This window comes from Aulonocara stuartgranti (genome assembly GCF_965226115.1).
Source record: "Aulonocara stuartgranti genome assembly, chromosome: 3".
Lineage (NCBI taxonomy): Eukaryota > Metazoa > Chordata > Actinopteri > Cichliformes > Cichlidae > Aulonocara > Aulonocara stuartgranti.
In genome coordinates, this window is record NC_138941.1 from 34,296,824 (window position 1) to 34,315,647 (window position 18,824).

General features: G+C 41.3%; 1 protein-coding gene across 6 annotated transcripts in view; it reads right to left on the reverse strand.

The window, feature by feature from the left end:
* Nucleotides 1-18,824, reverse strand: part of mpdz (multiple PDZ domain crumbs cell polarity complex component) — a 50,799-nt gene that overhangs the window by 22,752 nt on the left and 9,223 nt on the right. For 4 of the 6 annotated variants that reach the window (XM_082526255.1, XM_082526259.1, XM_082526257.1 and 1 more), the window contains exons 4-23: nt 17,966-18,115; nt 17,146-17,285; nt 16,531-16,744; nt 16,185-16,307; nt 15,780-15,977; nt 15,032-15,134; nt 14,557-14,645; nt 13,712-13,946; nt 12,132-12,209; nt 11,740-11,819; nt 11,465-11,611; nt 10,053-10,223; nt 9,021-9,206; nt 8,250-8,459; nt 7,069-7,227; nt 6,606-6,758; nt 3,071-3,397; nt 2,635-2,746; nt 1,164-1,362; nt 616-657 (exon numbers count right to left, since the gene is read on the reverse strand). In XM_082526255.1, coding sequence (XP_082382381.1) covers nt 616-657; nt 1,164-1,362; nt 2,635-2,746; nt 3,071-3,397; nt 6,606-6,758; nt 7,069-7,227; nt 8,250-8,459; nt 9,021-9,206; nt 10,053-10,223; nt 11,465-11,611; nt 11,740-11,819; nt 12,132-12,209; nt 13,712-13,946; nt 14,557-14,645; nt 15,032-15,134; nt 15,780-15,977; nt 16,185-16,307; nt 16,531-16,744; nt 17,146-17,285; nt 17,966-18,115 — 3,116 coding nt within the window. The remainder of the gene's footprint in view (nt 1-615; nt 658-1,163; nt 1,363-2,634; nt 2,747-3,070; nt 3,398-6,605; nt 6,759-7,068; nt 7,228-8,249; nt 8,460-9,020; nt 9,207-10,052; nt 10,224-11,464; nt 11,612-11,739; nt 11,820-12,131; nt 12,210-13,711; nt 13,947-14,556; nt 14,646-15,031; nt 15,135-15,779; nt 15,978-16,184; nt 16,308-16,530; nt 16,745-17,145; nt 17,286-17,965; nt 18,116-18,824) is intronic. The other 2 variants (XM_082526258.1, XM_082526260.1) reach the window with 2 other exon arrangements.

An 18,824-nucleotide genomic window follows, 5' to 3' on the forward strand; every position in this document is an offset into this window, starting at 1 on the left:
CGCATTAGCACATCTGAGTGAAGCTAACAGATCTTCAGCAGATGGGTTGATTTTGATTTGTGTGTGTGTTTTTTTTTTAAAAATACATGGCATGCAGACAGAGGAAAATGAATGAAATAATGAAACGGATGAGTCAGTTCATTAAGAACATCACAACAGGCGGTGAGAGACGTGGCAGAGCTTATAAAGGAATGATGAGTGGAGGGAAAAACAGGAAAAACAGTGCGTTATGGTGTTTAAACATGTTAGTCACAATGGAAGCAAGAAGAAGACGTACAGCAGGTTAGGTGCTAAAAAAAAAAGTGGTAGTCAATCAAGATTTATCCAGATCTGTTGTCACAGGAATAAAAATTCAAACATTTGTTAAAGCTGGTGCGCAGCTTCACAGTATTATTATTTAAATGCTACTCGGTGTATCTGACAGACATTAAAAACAGCATCTTTAGCAGCTATAGTCATATTTCGCTGTTGCTTTGGCACTCTGCTGTAAGTAACTGTCTGGATAAAACTCTAATAGACTGTCATGAAGGTCGGCAGCAGATGGAAAGAAAGAGAGTTTGTTGTTGTTGTTGTTGTTGCAGAAAGACCACCAGCATGGAAGTTAGTCATACTCACACATAAAATGGGCACAGATCGTCCTCGGGTGCACAAGCAGATCTAGAATGTGAAGAGTTGGCTTTTTTATGCACCGAAGCTAACAAACTGCCAAGTTTAGTTCAGCAAGCAGAACTTGTCAAATACAACATTCGATTTACCTGTAAGGCAAGTCCTTCACAGGGCAGGGTTTCAGGCCAACAGTGTAACTTTAGTAGTGCTCATTTCTTTAAAAAAATAATCTGTCAGTAACTACTGAGCCTGCTGTATTCTGCATTTATAGGCTCATTTAAACGGACTCTACCACGCGGCTTACATAGAAATAGCTGAGAGGAGCTAATAATCATTTCATGCACTCGGTAATGCCAGACATTACTAATTATGTGCATATGGGCTAAATGAAAACTAACCGCTTGAATTTAAAATGATACAGGCATAAGCTTCACATTTAAGTCAAATGAATTACTGCAAACCGCAATCTGTTATTTTTGGCCACAATAATGGTCTCATTGAAATCATAATGCATGCTATTGTTTCGCATAAACGTGTATATAGATTATAGCCTTTACCCCATATCTGGCCCAATGAGAGAGTGCCTCCTGAGCATGGCGCGGGCCTGGGCGTTGGTCAGGTTGGCAGTGGGCTCTCCGTTGATAGCCAGGATGAGATCGCCAACCCCGAGACGTCCATCCCGGCTAATGGATCCTCCGTGGATTATGCTGCGGATCAACATCCCCAAACCGTCTTTCAAGGCGCTCACTGTCATCCCTTTGAAGAAGATGAGCAGCTGTTTGATTTAAGTGATTTAAGTGACTTGAGTATTTCAGAAACTGTTGATCTGCTGGGATTTTCCCACACAACTAGCTTTAACAAGGGAAAATATCCAAAGAAAACGCCTTGTTGATGTCAGAGGTCAGAGGAGAATGGCCAGATGGCTTTGAGCTAAAGGCAACAGTAACTCAAACTACCACTCATCATAACCAAGACCAACAGCACATCGGACCTTGAGGCAGAAGACCACACCATTAGCTGCCACTCCTGTTAGCTAACAAAAGGAAACGGAGGCTACAGTTCACGCCAGCTCACCAAGGAGTCTCATTCGGATGGTAGGGTCACAGTTTAGTATAAAGAACACGAAAGCATGGATGCATGTTGCCTTGTATCGGCCTTTTTTGTGGTTTAATGGTGTGGGGATATTTTCTTGGCACACTCTGAGCCATTTTTACACTTTGTGTTTTTATACTGTGCCTACTCTTGGCTCTGTAAAACATCAGTGAGAGAAAATATCCCAACATTTAGTTACCTCAGGAACACAGTTAGACTATATTTTTGATTCTCTTCTACAAGAAAATCCATTCATTCTAGAAACTGTCAACATGTTGATAAATTTAATTTTCACATCTGTCTCAATGGAGTGTGACATAATATCTCTGGAGGCTCGTCTTCATCTGCACATACTGTCCATCATTCTTTTTATCCAGATGGGAGACACTCCGGCTAAAGCCTTCGACTACATTTTAAACTCCCTTTTGCAACAGCTTGATGTGTGAGAGTTCATTTACAAACTGTTTAAAAACACGATTAGTGTGCTCTATTTAAGAATGAATTCGGTCTAAGTAAGCTGCAAATTGAGAGCAAAATATGCCGAATATTCTCCACCCAATAAAAACCTTGAAAGAGCACAAACGAGCAAAATAAGAGACGATTTTCATTGAGGAATTGAAGATTTTAAACTGTAACTTCATAACACCTATTTGTTTTAGAAGTTCATACTTAATATTCTTGGAGCCAGTAGCAGCCCCTTGGGCAGGTTTTGAAATGCAAATAATGAGTATGGCGATGGGATTAGACTTTCTGAGTGGAAAACAGTCAAAAATTGCTTCTATCATTTTTCCATAAAACTGGATTTAGAAAACAGGAGATAAAAGTAAAGGCCAAATGCACCTTTCAATCCTGAAACCTCATTAACACTTCTGTGGAAAATGAGAAGAAAACAAATAAAAAGAACAAATTAACGATTGTAAAGAAATGAGCACAAACCCAGGCTGGAGTTGCCCTTGACGACTGTGATAGTCCTTTCAAAATTGCTCCCTGAGGTCAACGTTGCTTTGTCTCCGTCTTCTGCAGATTCTTTCGCACCAGCCTCCTCGTCCTTTAAGGTGATAATTCAGCACACTTAGTCATGACAGTAAATAAATATATTAATAAGGCCGGATTCCAAAACAAAGCAGGGTCTCTGGAGAAAAAGGCAGCGATTTGACTGTGAAAATCATTTTAAACAAATCAGCTTAGAACCTTTTTTATCTCGCGTTTGAAGGCAGCCTCTGAGTGGAGAGACTTTAAAAAAGAAATGATGGAGGATTATTTCCTCGCTGTTATAACGCACCTTGTCACATGTGCACAGCATAGAATATCCATTTTAATCTTATCTCCTGATCTTATCGCGAGCAAAAATTTAGACTTGTTAAATTCTTACCTTCATCAAAACTCTTATGTCTACAATCTCTCCGAAAGAGATAGCAGGCTCCTTCTGATAGTTAAGGCTCTCCACAGGTTCCTCCAGCACATTCGATCTGCTCCCAATTTCAGCAAACGGGCTGTATGAATTTGTGCCGTCCTCTGGGTCTTCTTTGCTCGGGAGCTGTCCCAGGTACTGGTCGGAGCTGCTCAGAATAGCATTAAAAGCCGGGATGTGGCTGGTCAGACTCGGAGGAGCGTAAGAGGCCGACTCCTCCGGAGAGAAGACTTGACTATTGTCTGCAAAGCAGGGATGCTCCTCCAGCAAGTTCAGTCGGGCTGTAAGCTGGAGTAAAACAAAGTAGAGCAGATTGAGTGAACATTCCCACTCTGTTAGTTAGACAACTGCCCAACAGGGACAATTCATCTCCCTCCATCGCTGCCGTGCCCTCCTTGTAATGAGCCACAGAAAAGCCATCGGAGGCCAGTAGAAAGTGGCATAAATTACTGAAGATCTTGAGAGCCGAGTGCATTATGCAGTTTTATTATAACAGCGTTTAAGACTTTATTAGAACCAGGCTGAATAGTAATGGTTCTCAGCAAAAAATCCTTCTGGGAGTCTGAACAGAAGTAAAAAAAAATGCAAATGTGCAAATATATAAAACATGAGAGTCTCAGTATATAGATATGTACTTAAAACAGGAAATATGAAGTGTAATTTGAAATAAGACAGCACTGAACTGGGCTTTGACAAATGGAGGAAAGTGAGATGGTTTTACTAAAGGCAGCTTCCAAAGTTAGGGATTAAACTGTTGTTATTATTAGGGGTCATTTATTACACCAGTTGTTTCAAAGCTTGAGGTCAGAACCCCCTCATGGATGTACAAAATATTAAATAAGTAATTTTTTGGCATGCAAAGCAGTACTACAAACTAATAGTTCAGTAAGAATCACTATATACACACCTCAGTCAGAATAGACAGGACCAAACTGTTTCAAATTTATAAATATACTGCTCAAAAAATGCACAGGAACACTTTGAAAACACATGAGATCTATGTGGGGAAACCTGCTGGATAGCTACACTGATTTGGACTGGATAATGTGTTAGGGATGAAAGGATTCCACCTCGTTTGATGGAAATGAAAATGATCAACTACAGAGGGAAGAAATCAAAGAGACTCTGAAAATCAACGTCAAATAATGATGCGGCAGGCGAGTCCATTTGGCTGAAATTTCATTGCACTCCAACTCCAAATGGTACTCAGTATGACCCTCATGTGCTTGTATGGCTCCAAATGAGACGATGGATGGTTCCAGGTCTGGACCAGGGCATCACTGAGCTCCTGGACAAGCTCCTGAGATGCAACCTGCAACCATTATGTTTCTGCTGGATGGGCAGAAACATAATGTCCCAGAGGTGTTCTTTTGATTTAGGTCGGGCAAGCATGGGGAGCAATCAATGGTATCAATTCTCTCCTAGAGAAACTACCTGTCTCCTGAAATCTACTCCATGCTCTGTGCTGGGAGACAGTGGCACATATTGATGTGCCACCCTGGATGAGTTGAACTACCTGTGCAACCTCTGTAGGGTCCAGGTATTGCCTCATGCTAGCTCTTGTGACACTGACCCTAATCAAATGCAAAAGCATTCCTGTTGTGGAGGTTGTCTCATTGTTGCCCCTCTAGTTCACCTGATGTCGTTAACAGTGTTGGTCAAGTTACTTGAAAAAAGTAATCAGTAACTAATTACTGATCACTTCCCCAAAAAAGTAATCCCATTACTTTACTGATTACTTATTTTCAAAAGTAATTAATTACTTAGTTACTTTTTTAAAACACGATTTACAACCTGAAGAGGTGATAAAGCGATAGATCTTTCAGCCCAATTCTACTTTTTCTACATAATCCATCATACAAAATGTAATCAAATGGAAAAGTCTCTTTTTTTAACTTGTTTTATTAGTTTTAATCTTTTAACTTTATGCATCAAGCAAAAATTTAATTATATGCAAAATTCTCTGACTTGAATAAATTAGTTTAACATTTAAACCTATTTTCTGCACATTCCAGCACATAAAATAAAATATTTTTTGTGTTTACACTCACTCTTTCAAATAGATGCAAGTAAAACACAGCAGAAAATAAATAAAGTCAAAGACTCAGCGGTCCTGTTGCTCTATTTTCACCTGTAAAGCAGGACTGCGGTAGGCGGAGGTTTACACTGGTGCAGGTGTGCCGCGGTCAGTGGAAGAATCCGCGAGTTTCTCTGTGAGTTTCCCATTACATCGTTGCGCACTCGGTGCTTGCTTGGAAGTTTAGGGGTTTTTTTCGCTGTAAAAAGAAGTTTTCTTCCCACGCAAGATGGACGCTAATGTTTTTGTCACTTTTTATGGAATCAAACTCAAAGTAAGGTCAGTACTTCCACGCTTTAAACGCTGCACGCTCATACTCTCTCCCACAATCGATATGTGATCCACTGTTGATCTGCACACAGCTGTTGTCACTAACGGCGCACTCGCTTACGTCACTGTCGTGAGACATTCTCGCAAAAAATCACGGTTTTAGTAACGCAGTAACGCAGCGTTCCTACGGGAAAGTAACTGTAATCTAATTACCGTTTTTGCAATAGTAATCCCTTACTTTACTCGTTACTTGAAAAAAGTAATCAGATTACAGTAACGCGTTACTTGTAACCAACACGTGCCAAAGAGATAAGATATATGCTGAAGAAAATGAATGCAGAATGTCCCAATTTTCTAATTAAAGTTACAAATCATTCCCCATCCAAACGAACAAGCTGATAGTCAGGTAAACAGAGAACTCACTAACTTATAGGCAGAGACATTCTTGAGGCGAGTTACAATGTGGTGTTCAGTTACATTGTTGTTCAGGAAACAGGCACGGAGTGAAAGGTTAAAAAAAACATCCAGCCTCACAGTCCGGAAAAGCTGGTGCATTTCTTACGGTCACTGATGTAAATTTATCAAGAGACTTGTTGCTTTCCTCTGGAGCACATGATCACGCTGAGGCTGAGCTGTCGGGCTTGGTACAAACAGCTGAAATGTATTTTGTGAAATCCCCCAGTACTATAAATTGCCACGAGTCGTCCTGCCCCACGTTCGTCCCTCTGGGCCGCCCTATTATACGATAAATTACGCAGCGAGGCCCTACAAATAAGGTCGGCTGTGGCCTTTGGGAAAACTGGAAACACACAGATACCCTTAGGAAAATAGTTTGTCTGCTCCTTACTCTTTTTTTGCGGGGTTATTTTCCTTATAATTTAATATCCATTTGGAGAGTTTCAGTTCTTGGGGCTGTGGCTATAACACCGAGTTCAGTAATGTAGTTACTGCCCTAACAAAGAACAGAAAACATGTCTCATGACATTTTGGCCCTCCATAGCAAAAAACCCCAAAGAATAATGACTACATGCTGTAAAGCTCATTGTGACAAAGGGCACGAGATGGTGCGGTAACATTTAATGAAATGAGGAAAACAATATCAAGCTGTGCTTCTCATTTCAGTTACATTTTATAAATAAAGGTCCTTACCTTAGGTGTGGATGAGTGTAGGTAATCCAGGTCTGTGCTACAGGTGCTACCATGGAGAGCGATCATGGAAGCTTGGAAAGTGTCGTCCTCGATCCCGGAGTAAGAATGACCTAACATCTTTTCATCAGGCAGGTCTGCATCACTGGTATCAATCTGCCGTAATGGATCAAAATACAAATAGCTGGGACACTTAGGAAGAATCACTAATCATGCTATTGTAGGAATGTAATGCAAGTCAATCAGAATTGATGTAGCTACAGCTAATGAAGCCTTAACAATAAAACCCTCAATCGACTGCGTGTATTTATTAGAATACCATTCATATAAGCTAACTGTTGCATGATTACAAGCATGGTACGCTTCAAAATTACGAGAAGGAAGCAAAAGTATAAGTTGTGTTTCCCTTTTCATGAGCTGTGATTGATTGATTGATTTTTTTCAGTTTTCCCAGAAGCTAACTAACCAATGCAGGCTCTGCTCGGTAAAGGATGCCCTCAGTCAGTCCTTCTTCCTCTCCTTCTTCAACCAAAATACTGTTGAAGTCAAATGATTGGATGGTGGGTGATGAAGTTATTTCCTGCTCACCATATGGGTGTGGAGAGTGGGAATATCCACATATTCCCTAAGAAAGTGGAGAAATTCTTTCAGTGTCCCCGGCTTTATGGAATTACACTACATTAACCAAAACCTAGAGCAAATAAATTAACATGGAATGATGATGGAAAGCGATGTTACATTTTTGAGGATGCTGTTATTTAACTATAGAGTTCAATCATCTCGACGTTCTGAATTTCATGTTTTTTACATGCATTCTATGGAAAGCAAAAGAACTTTTGCAATTTACTGTGAGTAGCGTGCACCCTAGAAATGTATGAAAACCAAGATGGCATATTGCAGGATTACACTAGTAAGACTCAATTTTGAGAGGCAACACAACAAAATACTTCTCAGAAGTCCATTCCACGTCCTGCAGCAGAGCAGGATAACTCCACAGAGGCTTCCAGCAGCTCTGTAATCCAGCTAACCCTGGCAGCCCAGAGGTCTCGCTGAGTAATCCAACGACAGATTCAATACAAGAGAACTGCGGCTCTACAGCTGAAAGAATGCAAGCTGTTTTTGCAGGGAGAGAAACATCCTGTACAAGGAGCACAGCTGCCTGGAGCAATGAATATGCCGTTGGACGGACCTAATATCTTGACAGGTGCCCTTGTATGTTTAAATGTACAAGAGGGGATGTGCTACTGGAGAATTCGATAACATAATAATATAAAACAAAGGGTCCAGGGCATTTTAGGCTGGTCACCTCCCCTGAAAGAATAGTGGGTGGAATGCTAAACCATGCAGCCTACCTCCACACTGTCTCCTGCATGAAAAATTCAAGCCCTTGTAAGCTGAGCTGTCATGACTGGAGACTAACTTGTGTGATATATGGACTGCTGGATTTAAAACCCTGCATACGTAGAGGGACAGATCCCTGACAAATACTGCAGAAAATTCACAAAAGCACAGAGTAAATCTCAGTAACTCTGACAGGTACACGTACACTTAATACTACAATCACGCAAAACACATTTGAACTTTGATTTTCAAAGCGATTTAAAGTAGAGGGGGGAAAAGCAAATGCTTTCTAATAACAATTCTTACAGGCAGTGGTTTGGCGACTCCGATCTGGACCTTGCCGAGCTTGGCCCCCTTAAGGGCCTGGACGGCATCCTCCAGGCTGGCGTTCTCCAGGTTGCTGCTGTTAACGTACATGAGTCGGTCTCCTGGCAACAGCCTGCCATCCTTCTCTGCGACACCATTGGGAACCAGAGAGCGAATCACAATCACCGTTTTGGCCGGGTCCAGTGGGTCCTGTGGTGATGTTAAGCCAGCACAAGTCAATGAGTAAATTATCACAGCCTCATATGGAGATCACATCGAATTCAGGTCATTTTCTTAACCACTCCCACACACACACGTGGGGTATTCATTTCTTGTGGGGACATCTAATTGACATAATGCTTTCTCTAGCCCTTTACCCCAACCCTAACCATGAAAAATGAATGCCTAACCCTTAGCCTAAACCTAACATATTGTCACTGAAACCACATTTTGAGTCTCAAAAATGCCTTCAAACTTGAGGCGACCATAATCCTGGTCCCCACAAATAAACTTCCAATTTTTGGCCTCCACAAAGATATGAATACACACTCAGACACACACACACCACCGAGCTTTTTCCATCTAATAAAAGTAGCCCATATTGTGAATATGGCCACATTTAAATATCCTATAATACAGAAATACGCACAATGTAGACACGTTTAAAAAACTAAAGAAAAAAACTCATCATCTAAACATGTTAAAAAAGGATCTGTTACCTGAATATTGATATTTGTTACATTTCCATTAAACCCTAGAACATAATCCCACCTGGTAATCCAAAATGCTGAATCCCAATCCCCCTTCTCCTTTTTCGAGCTCGATATTCTGGATCTCCAACTCCCACATAGCCAAAGGGGATCCTATCGCCTCCTCGCTCACGTTGCCCTGTGTCGCCGCTATTGTATTCACCTCTGGGTGTTCAGCAACCACTACACCGCTGAGGTCTATTTGATTCTGCACAGAAAGGAAAAACCCAAAATCACTATGTAACCCCATGCCTTCGTCGCTTTGACTCTCAACCCATAGGCTGCTCCCCTCTAGTTCTGTTTCTGGCTCAGGTTTCTGGCAGCAGATGAAAGGGAAATATCTTTGGGATGCTCGGGCCTTAGTACATTATCACAGATAAGGCGAGAGAGATGAAAACCCCCTTACCCAAAGGAAAGCTGCTTTTGATGTCTCATATCTCTAGCAAATGTTGCTGGCTACTGCTGAGGTATTGCTAGAATTGGTCTTAATAAACACTCAGCCTTCCCTGCTTATCACTAAGTCTTAATCCATCATGGATGGCAGTGTGGAAACCCGATAGAGCAATTGACAGCAAGCTAATAATGGTTGATGGGTTAGAACAGAGAAGGAAGACTTAAAGAGCATCATTCTCAAATTGCTTTATATGCACAGGCAGGAAAACATATTCTATGATGTGGTAATGCTTTCAAAAGGAGGCCTGCATATGCATCGTCTGCAACAGTACTTTCTTAGTAATATACACCGGACAACTGATTATCTGAGTGTTAACACAGATATCTAACCAGCCAATCACATGGCAGAAACTCAATGCATTTAGGTATGTGGACAGGGTCAACACGATGTGCTGTTCAAACAGAGCATCAGAACCTTGTTGAATCTGTGCCATGAAGAAATAAAGCAGCTCTGCAGGCAAAAGGAGGTCCAACCCAGTACTAGCTAGGTGTACCTAATAAAGTGTCCTGTAAGTGCAGACTGCAAGTTTGTACCCTTTTACTTGGATGTTTTTTGTAGTATTAAGTATTAAACGGACTGCAGCATCATGAGTGCAGGTACCTTCAATTTCGATGTTGTGGACAAAGCCTCTGATTCTCTCTGCTCAGCATCCACCTCAGGCTGAAGGTCGGGGGCCGGCCTGCAGCATGTCACGTACACGTGGAGCGGAAGCTCCTTCAAGATTCTCACTACTTCTTTGTGGCTCTCACCAATCAAGGAAATGCCATTGACCTAAGAAAGGAAAGGTTAAAACTTAAAACTAATCATAATATGAATTTAAAATCAGGACCAAGTGGTTACAGTACATGTCACGTGGGATAAAGTGCCTCTCAGCAGCTGAGCCTTAGCTAAACGGATCTCTGCTGCAGATCTTTGTGGACATTTTCTTACTATTCCTCCTAAAAAAAAAAGGCAAAATGCCAAAGAATAGTTTTAGTAATCCCAAGAAGCACTTCTTATATTTATTTATTTACTTATTTATTTTATTTATGTGTGGGAAGTGGAAAAAGTTGTAAACTCAGTACTGACACCTTTTCAACCTACGTTTGCAGTTCTCAAACTTATTTTGGCACCTCAACCCTCCTCAAAAAGAGAGAAGGGATCATTAACCATACGAAAGAATCCAGTTCATTTTAAAAAAGCTTAACACAGCTGCAGTAGCAAATCCCTGTTTATTTTCTCCAGCTAAATCAGATTCATTTAACATTGATTCACCCCATATTTTCCCAGTAGCCTACTACGCTGCACAGTTTGCAAACCACTGACTTAAGTTATTGTGGCAACAGTTGCCCAGCAGAAAGGGAGCAACATAGCAACATTAGCATTAATCTGCAGGTTGGCGCCACTCTTGCAGAAAACAGGAGGTTTTTAGACCTTTGTACTGAAACGGCCTCCTGCCAGAGATGGAAATGAGAGTGGTGAGAATAAACCGGAACAGCTAAAAGGCAAGCCATGAATAAAAAACAAAGACCTAAAAGTAGCAAAAACAAATGTAAAACCAGGAATTTATTTACCATAACTCCAAATAACTCATTTGGAAACATACTTAAACAGCTGATACACCACTGATTAATCCAGCTTTCAGCTCTATGTGGAGTGATTTTTATTACTTTCTTTGGGGGAACTATATTTGGGGAAATATATGGAGCGTAACCTCCTCAGACTTCACCCTCTTCCCCAAGTATCCTTGAATTAGGTGAAGTTGTATCAGAAGCTTATCCTCTGTTGGTGAATTTTTAGGTAGGAATCATTCCTAATAAGTGAAGCCCATACATGCCTTATTGGCATATACAGCAGTTGTCAGGCACTGTGTTATAACTACAAAGGAAACACCACAAAGACCATTATAATCAATGTAAGTACTTCCAGAGTTGCTGTATGACAATATGTACTGCACTAAAACTGAGCTCCATGAACCAACCAACCAACCTTCTGTAAATACTAATAACAAATGTAATTTTCGAGTATTATACCTCAAGAAGCTCATCTCCACTGAACAGCTTGCCACAGCGACCGACCGGTCCCTCAGGAAGGACAGATCGGATGTAATGATGTCCGCTGTTGGCTTCTAGACTGATGCCCAGACCGCTGTTCTCGGTAAACTTCTCCACCTGAGCCACCTGTCAGGGTAACAGTAAATCACATCTCTTTATGTGAAGTCTGTCAATGATTCAGACCCTTTTGTTTGATGACCCAGGTCACTGTTATTTTTTACAATATCTGCTATGAATCTAAACAGTAAACTTACCACAACTTCATTACTTGGGCCCAGAATTTCCTGCCACTTCTTCATTAACTCCTCCTCTTCAAAAGGTGTTAAGCTCGGTTCTTCAAAAACACAATATGTTATGCAATAACACACAAAAATTAAGACGGTGTTGTCATAAGCCATTCACAGGTGGCACTGCACCATAAACTTCCAAGTATAAGCAAAGTACTTGAAAATGTGTCGTGGAAGATCAAATAAACCCTTATCTGCTACCATTTAAATGTCTGAACCTAGCAACAGCAGCCGTCTCAGCATGTCCTCACATTGTGTGCTGCTAGTCGGTGCGGTCCTGTCAATAGAAGCCCTTATCTGTCAGATTTGGGCCCAATATCACTGCTAAAGCACACGGAAAAAGCATCTCAGCCTCCTACCATGTTTGTCTTCTGTTAGCTGATCCGTGGCAGGGCTGACATCAGATCCTTCACTCTTTGTGTGGAGCTGCTTTTCATCTGTGGAGACGGTAAACACACAACGGACAGTGAGACGCACAAAGGAGCCATCGACCTTCCACCAGCAGCACACGCACAGCACAAAAAACCCTCAACACTGACACAGAATCTGTTAGTGCCTAATCACTCTTGCTTTGAAAGAGGACCTTCTCTCTTTTCCCTTTATATCAAAAACACATAAAGCGCCTTTGCTAATGTTTGCTAATCCATAAAAATACCAGGACTTTTAATACACGTTTAATGAGCCTGGGACTCATTTTTGTCTTTGGGGTTCCGCAAGGCACAGAACTGGTCACCCATGAAATGAATACTTGCCATGAAGTGAATTTTATATTAAAGTCTTTTAAGTTCCAGCATACAAATACGACTCAGCAGATTGTTATGGAAGGATGTGACAACAGTTTAAGTTAATGGTTCGATTTCTTTCTGTTGTTTCATTCATTTAATGATTGAGCAAAAAGCACACTGTGCACATACACACACACACTCCTGTTTCTCCTATACTCAGGGTTTTCAAAGCAGCCAAAAACTACTCTACCCTTCTTCCCTTTAGTCTCTCTCATAGCTGTTGGTTTTCTGGTTTTCTTCATGTTTCAACTTCCTAGTGCTAAAAATAATCACTTTCAGTCTCCATCTATTACTGCCGACACTAAACAACTTGTGCAAGTTGCTTGACTTTCTTCTGCAACAGCCCAGAGGTCCTGGCATTAAATAAGTTTCTTCTTATTTAATGCCAATATTACATAAATGCAAAGGTATTAGAAAAACACACAAGAACGAAGATAAATGCAGGTTTCTCCTTGGTTGGGATGTTATGCATTGTGCACTATTTTACTATTCTGAAAGTTGATCTACTTCAACTCTCAACCAACATGATGCTAAGTTTTGGATTCCGTACAAAGACGGCTGTTAAATTTCTAGCCAGTCTGACTGCTACGAAGGGTAGTGCTTAAAAAGCACTTAACTATATTGCCATATCTGAGAAAATAGTTTTTGTCCTCTTGGCATTTGTCAGCAGCGTTAATTAGCATATTTCAACCTCTAATTAGGAGCGACGGGGCTGTAACGTGGGAGTATTCTGCTGCTATTATGAGGAGGAACCTTTTAACCTGCAATAAGCAATTATTTTTCAATATTAGGAATTGGTGTAAAATGGTTACTCGCAATATGAAAAAGTCGATTTCTCTGCAACTGAATGATCCTGTGTTCAGGCTTCAGCTTCCTCACTCTATGCATATGATGTTGTTTTAGGCCATAACTCCAGCCAACAACATTTGTGTGTGGCAGGAGTAAGTTCTGTTTGCATCTGTTTACAACACCATAAAAGTGTCTGAAATTTCCTTTTGGAGTCACATGGAAATGACTCCTCACTGCATCATGAAACTCCTGTCTGAGCCAAATTTACACATCAAATGACACCTTTTTTGACAGGATGATGAGAAGTAAGGGATTTTTTTTTTTAATCTATCCTCATTAAATTTCTCTCACTTAATCCATCCTACCTTCAGCAGCCTCCTCAGCTTTCTTTCTCTCCAGCTCCAGCTCCTTCATGACGGTGGTGGTTGTGGGGATGGTGGTGGAAGGGGGGAGGACGGTGACAACGGGGGCTGTGACAGGGGGGATCTCATCGGGCCTGAAGCCCCGCCGGATCAGCTTAAGGTGGACCGTCTGGCCCGTGTGTCTCAGCACTTCAACTGCCTGTTGATTGGTGTATTCCTGGATGTTCACGCCGTCGACCTGCAGAGGGCGATCTCTCGTGAGCCGGTGGATTAAAGGAGAGGCAGAACGGCTTGCTTGCACAATATGAGTGTGCTGAAGCGCCATCTATGTTCTTGCTGGAAAGAGATGAACTGCAATGGCATTAACTAAAGACTGATTTCTGCACCCGAGTGTCGTCTAATCCACGACTTCATTCATTTAGGTCATTCAGGGCAGGTAGGAAGTAGATAGTTTTAAATCCCTCACAATCATGAGCGTTTAGGTGAACTCCCAAAGCAAGTCCATCCTCACACACCAGCACACAAGTAAGTCAGAACTTCTTCAAGAAAACATGTAAAAACATCCACTCATGGCTTCACTGTTAATGACCTACAGTAATGAAATTACAGACTTAACTGCTCGGTGTCCTGTTTCAAAACTCTTTTATATTCAGAGTCGCAAGAAGAACAAATAAAAAGCATAATTGGGAATTATTCAAATTCATGCATCTCATAATTTCCCTCCATTGCCTAAATGTGTAAATTTGATCACAATCAATGATAATATGAAACATTTGCTGCATGTTTGATCTCGTTCTGCTGAAAACAGAAGCCAGCCGTAACCAAAAGAGCATAATTAGTGTACTTACTGCTATAATCTGGTCTCCAATGTGAATACGGCCATCTTGGTCTACAGTGCTGTCTTTTGTTATGCTCTTAACAAAGATACCAGAGGGCTCTGAGGAATCAGAACAGTTGAGACACATAAATGGGTGAAGACATTAAATGTGTTTCAATTTGTGTTTCAATAAACGGAGGGCACTTTTTACTAACTTTACAAATTACAGATCCCTGAATATAATCAGAAATTTCAAACTATTTACAGAACGATCAGGTGTTCGGCATTCAATAAGATGCCACACAAATTATTTGTACCACTCCACTATAAAGGAGAACGTCACAGCCTGATACCTGCAGGCCTGACAGCAGCAGGCGTATCACTGCTCCTGTTTCTACCTGGTTTCTACTCTGGTTTTACGTGGCCTATCAACACAATTTAAAAACTGGCATATATAATAGAAATATAAAATCTCCATATTATTTTTTAAAAAATCAGTTTTTCACCTGAATTCTTATCTCCAACATAACCAGCAATAGTGATCCCGAGTCCTTGGGTGTTCTTAGTAAGGCTCACATCAAATGCCTCAGCATCCTCTTCCTCGTAGCCCTGCGTGTAGACGCAGAGAAATGAGTCAGCATCACAGCAGAAACCAAATGAAAGCGATGTTTTACTTTGGAACAGAAGAAAGGAAAATTGCGGCACATCAAAATACATTGTTTAACTTTGATTAATGAGCGCTCAGTACCTGTCAGCCAAAAATAAGACTCACAGTTACTGTGTGTGATCACAGGGATATGATGTTTGTCATTCACATTGTGAGTCACTAATCATTCAATCAAGTCAAAATAGAAGCGAGTGCTGAAAATGGCCATGAAATTGCTGTTTGTAGGAGGCTCTGAGCTTTTTTTTTTCCTTCTTTTTCTGGGAACGTAAAGCAAAGTGTGAGTCACAGGTGATGCAACCTGCAATTTTCTTTAATTGCATTTGTACTGGCTTGTCAAGCAGGAAGAAAAGATAAAACTGGATATAAAGGACCTGAAGTTTATGTGTGAAGTTTTTTATATATATAACTGTGTATGGTGTGTCTTGCATGGCAGGCAATTACCATCAGGATGACGGGTTCTCCAGAAAACGCTTTATTGCGAGGATAGTGCGAGTCATAAAATCAATTTGAATGAGACACGCGTCTCTGTGATGTAAAAAAAAATTAAAAAGAGGTATTTGGGTTTACAGAGGAACAGATGCCCTTACCTGCTGTTCGCTGACAGTGGGGAGCACCACAGGCATGACAGAAGCAGAGGGAGTCTCTTCCAAAGGACCTCTGGTAACAACCAGCTTCACCCTGTTCCCGCACTGCCTCAGGACCTGGGCCACCTGGTCGCTGCCCATGCCGAGCAGGTCGGTGTCTCCGATTCTCAGGATGTGGTCCCCGCTGCGCAGGCGGCCATCCTGTGGCAAGAAATGATTTCTATATTAACTCTGCGCTCATTATGGCATTGTCACTCCTAAGTGACAGGTAATTCTGTGCTTTCCTGCAATTACTCATTACACATAACTGACAGGAGTCATCTGTCTAGAACACTGAAAGTGTCATTGGCTGTGAGCGATGAAAAAAGACATGTCCTAAAGAAGTGACAGACACAGCTAAAGAGTCACCTGATCAGCAATGCCTCCAGGAAGTATAGTTTTGACTATAACCCCGGTGGTTTTTCCTCCAACAATACCAAAGCCAAGACCGGTGCCATCGTTGACAAGCTCAATCGTCTCCACATGTTGCCACTGAGACAGTAACAGAAGTGAAACACAATGTTACCCAGTGTCTTATTAGGAAAAATGTACATCACTTAACAGGTATGTTTGTTTTCTGTGTCGTGGTGCTGGATGGGGATTGCAGAGCAAAGAGCAAAGTGCATGTAGTTTCTTAAGTCCCCACATGGAAACTGTGTCAGATCACAACACGCTCCTTGCAGAGGCCCCACTGGTGTGTCAGTGTACTCATTACCGCGCTGGAGTTGGCTGATAATGTGCTGGCAGCAGAGGGCGTGCGGGACACTGCAGGACTGGCCAGCTGAGGTATTGGCCCTCTGGCCACTGTGAGCTGCACCCTGTCTGAAGCACTCTGCAGGATGCCTATAGCCTGCTGGTGGGTCACTGTCTTGTCCAGAGGCTGGCCATTAATGGCCAATATCTGGTCGGCTTCTTTGAGTTTCCCATCGCTGTAACGGGGAAGAAGCATGCAGCAGAGGCAAGGACACAGAATGAGAACCCTTATAGTCACCAGATACCACATTATAGCTTTAATCTTTGTACCTGTAACTTTGAATTTGTCTTTGGGTGAATACATTTAAGGGTGTTTATATCTGAAACATGAAAAATGCAGCTTCCACTCTTTTAGGATTGGTGTGACGCAACATGTGTTGCAACAGCTCACAACAGCTTTACTCTGGTATTTCCTGGCAAGTATAAAAGTATCTCTAATCTCCCAAGACAATCTGTAAACGCACCCACCTGACTGTCTGAAACAAAGTCCTAGAAATTTCAAATTAGAAATCAACAATTAACCAGATGCTGAAAGAATGTCTGGAAGACTGCATAGCAGCATGTTTTTCCTGCATACCAGTGAGCGACACTTCCTGGTTGAATTTCCTGGATGAAGATGCCGAGCTCTCCGCGGTTCTCGCTCTTTAGGCCCACCACGCTGAAGCCAAGACCTCCGGACACTGGCTTCTGCAGATCCACATGCGTCACATAACGTCCCTGCGTAATACACACACAAACCTTGTAATATATACATATATATATATATATATATATATATATATATATATATATATACATATATATATATATATATATATATATATATATATATATATATATATATACATATATATATATACACACATTGGCCTTGTGCTGATTCACTAAAGCATCAAAGCTACAGGCAGCCTTTAGAAGTCTATTTGAAGTGCCTCAAGAGAGAGGAGCACTGCGGAGTTTTCTTCTTTTTTTGACTCTCTTTGAATGTTTGGTTTGAGTTATAGGACTTATTAAAAAGTAATCTTGCCTATTTTTGTGTAAAAAATCAGTAAAATGTTAAAAGATTGACAAAAAAAGTCTACTGGGGTTTCAAAATAGACTTGCCACAATAGCATTATTTTAGCTTATGCGCATCCCTTTTCTTCTGCATATCCAGTTCTATTCTATTCATAAGCCTATCCCAGCTGTCGTAGGGCGAAACACAAGGTACACCCTGGGCAGTCACACAGAGAGACACTTTGGACTGTGGGAGAGAGCCTGAGTACCCACACAGACACGGGGACGACATGCAGATTCCACACGCTTTGTCAATATATGCCATCTAGCTTAAACCGACAATAAATTAACAAAATGTTAGCACGCATTACAATAACTGCCTCCCTTCTAGCTGTTTGTACCTGCGCCATGGAGTGGATAATATGTTCAAATTCTTCAGATGACGTCTTCCCATTGGCGTGCGTGGGAGCTGGGGTGTCTGAGCAGGAAACATGGCTGCCATTGGGCTTGGCTGCTGTGAGATCACTCCCTCGTGATAAAGGGACACTCCCCTGAAATGATAAAACAGAAATGTGAAAACTACAGATACCTCCCTGACACTTCTATGTTTACTCCTGGATTTTGGATCTTCCTTCTACATTCCTTTAAAGTGAACATGAAACACTACATATATAAAAGTTTACCCATCTTTCGCCTGATTGGCTGGCATACAGTGCTGTAGTATATAGACAAAACATAAAGAAAAGCATAATAGGTCCACATTCAAACACATGAATGCTATTGAATCAAATCCAAAACTGCTGGGCTTTCAGTTTGAATGGGGCATAACAGCTCAGAAAATCTCCAAAGCGATCCTGTACACAGCAGCAGTTGCTGGCTTTAATCCAACCAAAGACAATTAAAAGTTTTAAGGGACAAAACAAAAAAAGGCCCATTATGCCTCATTTGTACTCTGAACATAAAGATCTTGCAAATTAAATTTTAGACACCAAAACTCTGGATCTGAGTGTCTAAAAAAACCACCGAGATGGCAGACAGTTTGTTATCCCTCCATGATTAGCTGCATCTATGGCACTCTAATCCTTCAGGAGATAATAGCTCTTAGCTGATGTTCCAACAATGATGAGGCTCCAAATACAATATTTTTATCGGGGCCAGGGAGAAGCATCGCTGGCCATCTGGATGCTTTAATATGCTCGGCTCTTAATTACTGCAATGACTTTACTTGTGTGACAGATGAATTACATGAAGGCGACAACT